At 33.5% G+C, this 8,334-nt stretch overlaps 1 protein-coding gene across 1 annotated transcript; it reads right to left on the bottom strand.

Annotated features, from left to right (window-relative positions):
* Positions 1–4,836: 4,836 nt before the first annotated feature.
* On the bottom strand, positions 4,837–5,788 carry LOC110018941 (putative glucose-6-phosphate 1-epimerase; the record flags this gene model as incomplete). Its single annotated transcript, XM_020716421.1, is given in 4 exon segments — positions 4,837–4,888; positions 5,042–5,155; positions 5,370–5,486; positions 5,573–5,788. Coding segments are annotated over 4 exon segments (363 nt in total), but the record flags the coding sequence as incomplete, so codon positions are not given.
* Positions 5,789–8,334: the final 2,546 nt, after the last annotated feature.

Here is an 8,334-nt window from a genome sequence, read left to right as displayed (position 1 = left end):
TACTGCATGCTTAGTTACTGTGATACACTATGCCTTAGATTAGGATAATCTAGTGGTTAGGCGTATTTTCAAAACTAAAACTAAACCAGGAGGTACTACTACAAGGAGTTTGGAGCAAACATCGTGGGCAGCACGGCAGGGGATAGCTTCAAGATGAATCTGCAGCAGCAAAACACATTCACATCACCTATACACTTTCTTTAGTTTAAATAACCCCTAGGATCATTTCTTTAGGCTTTTTGCACAACTTTGCTGTGTAATTATAAGTCCTAACGTTTTAGGATTCCGAGGTTACCATTCAGTACGGTGTAAATCCTCATGTCTTCTAGGCTATTTGCACAGTCTGACGTTGTGCAAACATAAGTCTTAAGTCTTAAATAATTTGCAGGATTGAAATATTAAATAATCATCATTTCAAAGACATAAAGCCGAACAATAGGATAGTTGGGACATCTCTGGGGTTTTCTCCTAGATCTGTGATGTCCTTACTTTTCTTCCATTTGGATTCCTTAAATAATTGTTCCTATTTTGAGTCATTCTCATTTGATTTTCCCATGTCCAATCGTGAAAACCTAAACTTTGAAATCTTGAAAGCGAAACCACCTGATCTTAATCGAGAGTTTTCTTAAGTGATTTCGATCATTTAAGATGTAATTAACTATAGGGGCTTGCCTCTATAGGGAACCAGGAACCCAGATAAAATAAACCCTATCTAATTTTTATGTTAGATAGGGGAACTTGTTGGCCTTTTTATAAAATATTTCGCAGATCAAAACGGATGTCACAAATTGTTTAGTCTAGATGATTGAATCTCTATTACAAGTGATATATTTATTCTTCGGGATAAGTGTATTGCTTGTAGCATTGTATTAAATCATCTAAACTATTTAAAAATGTGAGACTCGTTTGATCTCACTCATTTTAAAAATTAAAATGTTACTTCTTTAAAAAAAAAGGTTATATTTATATTTAAATTATTTTTAAAAGCACAAAATCATCACTCCTTTTCAAACTACGAAGGTTGAACAATAAAACGGCCGACAACACTGCTCAGAGTTTCTCTCGCTTGGAAACCGTGGAAACTGTTTCATCTCCTTCGTCTGTTTGACGACGTCTCCTCCCTCGACTTCGTCCCTAGAAGATAAGTCATCTTATTTTTTTCTTCTTCTTCTCTCCCTCGCCTCGCCTGCGTCTCTCATGCTCACTCTCAATTTCTTCCCTGAGGTTCAAAAGAAATACCCAACTCTTAAAAAGAAATCGTAGTGCCTATGAATCAAACTTTTGTTGTCGATTCAAATTTTTTTCTTTTATTTATTTTATGTAACTTATATTATTATTATTATTATTATTTTGTTATTATAATCTCTCCTCATAAAAATTTTGTCCTCAAAATTTGCATATCATTGATCTGTTTAAAATCATATAATTTATTACAAATTTCTTAAGTTTTATTTTAGAATTTTACGTTAATTATTTTGTTGGCTCTTTCAATAAATTCATTATTTAATCTAAACAATTTCTCTGATATCACTTTTGTCATAACTCAGCCTGATAATTTAGAATTAATCAAATCAAAAACTGTAGTCGAATGATATTAATCTTTCTTTTAAACCATACAATAATCAATCATTACTTTCGATAATAAAAAGAGCCACTAAAATCACAAATATACTAAACAAAAATCTAATTCATCCAAAATATCAATATGTTGTGAGAGTCAAATAACATCACAATCCAACTAACAATAGTACAATATTTCTTAGAATTAAATACCATAAGAACTAGAAGCAAAATAAACAATCTACTACCTAGTAGTAGTCCTCCTGTTTTAAATCAAATCACTCATGTTAGTAATATCAACCTAGTGTTTTATCTAAAAGAAATAATTAATTTAAACAGTAAGTTTACAACTTAGTGAACAATTACAATCTTATTATCCATTAAATTAATATGCAAATGTCTAAAAGAAATATAATTCATTAATTAGTTGAACTATAAATTTTCATTTTAAATTAACATTTACTATTTCAATTCAAGTATTTACCTTTTTAATATTTGTATTTTTAAAAAAAAGTTATATCAAGATTACTGTCATACCTGAAGCTATCCTCAAAAAACCTTACCCGTAAGTACCTCCAAAATTTTTCACTAGAAGGTACATCTTTATCATTTTCATTTTTGTCATGCACGGGTACATCACATCCTCTGTCAGTACCATCTAGAGTAAATCTTAATTGATTTAACTTTTTACTTATCATTTCAATGTGCTTTCATATGTCAATTATTTTTTTCTTATTTGTGAGACATTTTTCAAATACTCAAAATATAAATCATAAATGAAATATTTATTTTTAAAACAATATTTCAAGTTCATTTTTATTAACATGAAATGCAACTTTTAAATAAATCATCAATCTAATACCAATAAGAAAGTAAGTACTCGCCTTTGCCTTAAAGGACCTCTTTATAAGCTTAATCCTCAGAGTACTTCCTTTTACTACCACCTCCTCTTTGACTCTACTTCTTTGAACAATGTCGTATGAAGCTTCTTCTCCCATTTTTCTTCCCTTTCTTCTTCCTCAGTTAGGGCACGGGCTTCCCTTGCATGTAGAGCTGTTCGACAAGTTTTTTCTTCCTTCCTCTTCTTGTTTTGCTCGAAGTTGCAGCCTCTCGAGTCAATTCTCCTATATGTCAAACCTTCTTCCCTCACCTTCTATCGCACGCAAAAGATGATGCATGTAAGCCTTCGGCTTTGGCTCCTATTTGAAACACCACTTCTTCCTATGCACTGCTCGTAGTCTCTCCAACTGGGAAACCACCAAAGTTGCTTTGTCGCTTTCTCCGAATCAACGACGTCTCCTCTCTTGACTTCGTCCACTGCAAGCAAGTCTTCCTCTTGCTTCCATCCTCCTCCTCCTCCTCCCTCACCTCACCAGCATTTCTTGTGCTCGCTCCCAATTTCTTCCCTACAGTTCAAAAGAAATACCAAACTCTTAAAGAGAAACAGTCATGACTATTAATCAATCCTTCGTCAATTCAAAATTTCTTCTTTTATTTATTTTATATTATTATTATTATTGGTTATTACAAACATAGCACTTTCTTGTGTCATATACATGGTCATTTATGTAAGCACCATCTCAGCATACATTACAAAGGCTTGTAAAAAGGCTTAGGATAGAATAATCTCACAAATGTCCTCATCAATCACATGTAAGGCCATTAATCCACCGTTATTTTAAGTAACTACAGATAATATTAGCTTCATTATTATCCGTATCAAAATTCAAAGCCTGTAGACTTCATATTTTAGACCTAGTAGCTTAGTAATAATAAGTACTTGTCTCAATCTATTGTAACCACCAGTGTACAAGGTGTACCAAGTCATCTGAGATTTTAAAATCGATACCATATTATAGTATTAACTAAGCATTCTTAAATATCGTTATAGACTTCTGCATATAATATGCTATTTAAAATACATTCCTAATAGTACTTTTTCTACTTCTTTAGAACTCATGAGTTCTGATTTTCCGGCATTGATGAATGCTGTTGGGTTTAGCTAGTAGTTTAATGGAGTGTTCACGTTAAAATAAAAAAAAATGATGCTACGGTGAGTGACATGATTTGACAAAAGAGGGGATTACCCCGCCAGCCTAAAAAAAAATAAAAAATACATGAATTTACATAAGAGGGGACAATGCTTCCAGCTAAAAATAAGAATAATTTGACACCAGAAAAAAATGAAAAAAATGGTAAAAAAAAAAATCTTGGTCCCTGTAAAGAAACGAGCATGATTTGAGAAAAGGGGACATCATGATCCCATAATAGTGCTTATTTTAATAATGACGTATTTGATTTGTCTCAAGAAAATATAAAAATTCAATGCTTTTAGTATCAGGTAAGTAAATTTCGAATAAAATAATCCATGTTTTAGCATTAGATACCTTCAGTTATTAACCTCAGATGCCTTGCCATTCCTCATCTGCAATTGATCCATATAAATCATTTCCTACTGAATTGTTAAACCAGAAATGTTTTTTGCTCTTTACTAATTTGTATAGTCTAAAAGACCCTTAAGAGGCAATATTTCATAAATTGTATGTTTTAAAAGATTTATCATATTCTAATAGTAATAATCAACAAAGAAAACCTTTTAGTGTTAATAGTTTCTGCCACTAAGAATCTAATGCTTATCTTTGAAAGCAAGCTGTAATCACTGAATGCTGCAATCATAGAGGAAGTCTTCAAAGATAAATTTCAACCATATTGGGGAATTTCTTGCTCATTTCTTCAAAGACATTCAATCATTATATTATCATTTGAGCTTAAATTCTCATATTCACTATTTGAAGTTAAATAAAGTAAGGTGATTGTCCACGTAATTACACAAGTCTGACCCCTTTTATTTCTTCGTTGGCTTAAACAATTGATTGTGATCTGTGAATCTTAATTTTCCTTACATGATTCACACAATAGCATCATTTTACTTGCATTAAAAACCCTCAACCCTAAACTATATTGCCTTTATGCCATCATGAAATTCAGTTGGATCAGCACACAAAATAAAGTCTCTTTTGAAATATTTATACACGGTACTAAATGAGTCGAAAGCACAACTTTCAAATATACTTTTAACATTTATCAACATTTAGATGGCCATCAGATAACAAAGTTGATGGTTCTTTTGCAATCAAATTAAGCTTAAAAAAAATGTGCTCACAAAAGTGCCAGACTACTGAAATAAAGATAGGACCCTTAGAATCATTGCTACCTATACATAACCAAGTGCATATAATTCTTAGTAGCAGAAATTTTCTTATAAGAGAGGCATACCTGCTGCATAGGACCAGGTCCAAACTGTGGGAAACAATGTGGTATTCCTCCACTGCTCTAGGAAGCAATCATATCAGCTAAAGTAATCTTTCATGTGTGCAGAATGATAACGATATTGAATGCATTGAAATTTCAAATTTTAGTAGTAAAAATCAAGGGAACAACAGAATCAGGTGGAGAGCATGAAATGCAAGTAATGGACAACCTAATCGGTTTCTGCCCATTGAAGACTGCATCTGGCCGAACAAAGAGGAGGTCTTTGCCATTCTCAGGCTTCCATGAGGTAATACATGCTCCAAACAAGTATATTTCAGCCTCACTGCGCCAAAAAATAACTTTTTTTTTTCAGCTTTATTGTACCAATAAATATCCCCAAAAAATACATTTAAAAAACATGAAAAACTTGGAGCAGAAAATAAACAATTTCAGACATTATATGGCAATTACTAAAAGCAACCGAAGTTCAGTCGAAGTTCAGCACAAAACCGAACAGCAAGAAAAGGAAAAAAGCACACACGCACACGCACACACACCTTCCATTAGCCGAGCTCAAGCAGACTTTGGGGAGCGAGCCATGGCCTTCAACAACTTTAACTCCAAAAGAGGTATCTTTTTTATGGTTCACAGAAGCGATAACATTTCCGGTTAATCTGCGGATAAACGATGCACAGCAATTGCGTAGATGGTTCTTTGACACCAAGCAAGAGGACAAAGGAAGAAATTTGTCGGCTTCTACCTCCGACAACGAGGAACAGTGTGGTTAGAAGAGGTTCGAACTGGGATGACAGGAAAACCAACTGAGAGGCTCGCCATCATGCTAAGCTTCCGTTTTGCGATGCTGGTTATGCAGTGGTAATCGGGGTCGGAATTTGTTGGACACCACGGCGAGGTAGCAAAGGGAACGATAACTTTCCTATATTAAGGTATTAGGCAGAATTTATTAAATTCAATATATCTGGCTATTGAGATGAACTTGGAGCAACAGCTAAATAAATCCAATGTGCAATCAGATTTACCAAGTAAAAGAGACAGAATATCATATTTACGAACTAAAAGAGACAGATTGAGAAAAATATTTGATCCAAAAATTTGTTGAATTTAATTTTTATTTTTTGGTGTTTGGCTAGATTTAACCCACATCCTATTAAAATTGTGCTATTAAACACCCCTCTAGAGTGAAAAATTATTTCATATGAATTGCGGATGCAGCTCTGCATGCGGATTCTAGTAATATGCTGTCACATATGCTACACCAGACACGCCAACACGCCTCATAAACTCCGCACGGGGAACCGCTCCAATAACATCCACGGTTGCACTTCAATAACCCCCTGCAGAACAATTCCAATAACCGTTTCAATAACACTGCAATAACCCTCTTATAACACCGTGCGGTGGACCGCTCTAATAACCTCCGATGTTGCACTTCAATAATCCTCGTACAACAACTCCAATAAATCTCTTGTATTTTCGAAGGTCAAATTTCTTTTGAGTGGTTCCCCATCATGTGTGTATTTAGTGGGGCCAGACCATACACGTGATCATTGTGATTGGAATCCTGATATAATTTTACATTTGGACTCCTGATGTATATTTTTCCACCTTCGCAAGCTATTGGTTTCATCGATATTTTCGTGTTTTTATAATAAGAGTGGGAGTGCTATTAATTTCAATAACTTAAAAGTTTGATAATATAGAACTTGATGTTTTTTTGATAGTTGTAATTAATAGTTGTAACTTAAAAGTTTGTAACTTAATAGTTGTAATTAATTATTCTATATTATCAAACTTGATGCTTTTTTGATACTTTAATAATAATAATAATAATAATCTTCTAATTTAGTTAATAAAAGTATTAAAAGTTATTAATAATAGAGTGAAATTAAATTGTATTTTTTCTAGAATTGTGTTTCAACACTCACATTTCTACGAAAATGGTAATATAGATGATTGAAAAATTGAACTATATATATTTGAGTTAATTAAAATAATTATAATATTTGTAGAATTAAAATTTGATGAATAAATATATTTTAATAAAATAAATTTGTTATCGGCAATTAGAAATAAAAAATTTATTAATACTAAATTATAGCTACTAGAAAATAAATTAGTAATGAACTCAATGGAACACATTGTACACATAATTTAATAACTAAAAATATTTTTCAATAAAATTTAAAATTGATAAATAATCACTCATTATGCTTATTTATTATCACGTTCTATTTAAGATTTTAAATATTTTATAGTATCCAATTAAATCATTTATTTATTATTTCAAGTGTTCCCGTCTCTAGAAATGTTCATGAGAGTCGCAGACGTGGGGTGACTAGTGACCACCGATTGGGGAGATTGAAACAGGAAAAACTCATTCGTACAGAGTAACATACGAAATAACGAGAGGATGACTTACGAAAATAAGAGATCAGAAAAACCTAGACAAATATATATATAAAATAAATAATAAAATAAGTTATATTTAACTATGATGCGTGTCAAAAAATTCGCGGCGATAGAGTACTGAATTATCGTCTTAGCGTTGCACGAGGATTCAACATACACAGATAACAGAAAAGAAGTAAGCAGGATAATACACCTCGACTTTTTACGTAGAAAACCCTTGAAAATGGGAAAAACTACGGTGCCTAGCCCAGTTGAAATAGTCCACTGTGAATGATGAGTATACAAGTACATTCTTCCCCTGAATTAGGGAAATGAAATTACAGTCGTATAACTATAATTTGTTTGTTGTTTTTTGTGACAACGGATTGCAATGGTCATTGTTGATTGTTGTGGAGATAGTAGTTCATCGTGAGTGTTGTAGATGATTGTTCCAAAAGTGTTGATTGGCCAGAGAATCCATAGTAAGCAGTTACGGGAACTGTGAATCACGTAGATTGTAGTTGTCAAGTATTAATGACATCCGTAGACCGCGAGGGTCGGAATCAAGAGCTGCATGAACTGATGACCATGTAGGTCGTTGGGGCGAATATTGATAACGTTTGTAGGCCGCTGGTGCTAGATTCAAGAATTGTATGAGATGATGATCACGTAGGCCGTTATGGCGAGTATTGATGACATTCATAGGTCGTTGGGGACAAAATTGGGAACTGCATGAGCTATTGACCGCGTAGGTTGTTAGCACATTAATCGTAGTGGTGAGCTCTTGTCCTACAAACATGAGAGGTTATTAGATTTTCCAAGTTACAACGTTAACCGACGACATCTGGTCGGCGGTGGTTGACGATGATCGACGAGTGTTGATGACGGCTGGCGGTCGTCGACGATGGTTGGGATGGTGTTTCAGCTCCTTCTCAGAGCTTCCAGTTCTCTCTGAAGCCTCCAGTCCCCCCTCCCCCCTTCCATGTGAGGAGTGGGCTCTATTTATAGTATTCTGAATGTCATTAATGCAATAATATAAAACATTTTGATCGGAAGGTCCAGAGACCTTCCTTCGGTCATACAACGTTTAATGAACATTTGAGTGTTTTAACA

This window comes from Phalaenopsis equestris, unplaced genomic scaffold (assembly GCF_001263595.1).
Source record: "Phalaenopsis equestris unplaced genomic scaffold, ASM126359v1 Scaffold000036, whole genome shotgun sequence".
Taxonomy (NCBI): domain Eukaryota; kingdom Viridiplantae; phylum Streptophyta; class Magnoliopsida; order Asparagales; family Orchidaceae; genus Phalaenopsis; species Phalaenopsis equestris.
The sequence above is the reverse complement of the archived record's forward strand: the minus strand, read 5'-3'. Positions and strand labels throughout refer to the sequence as shown.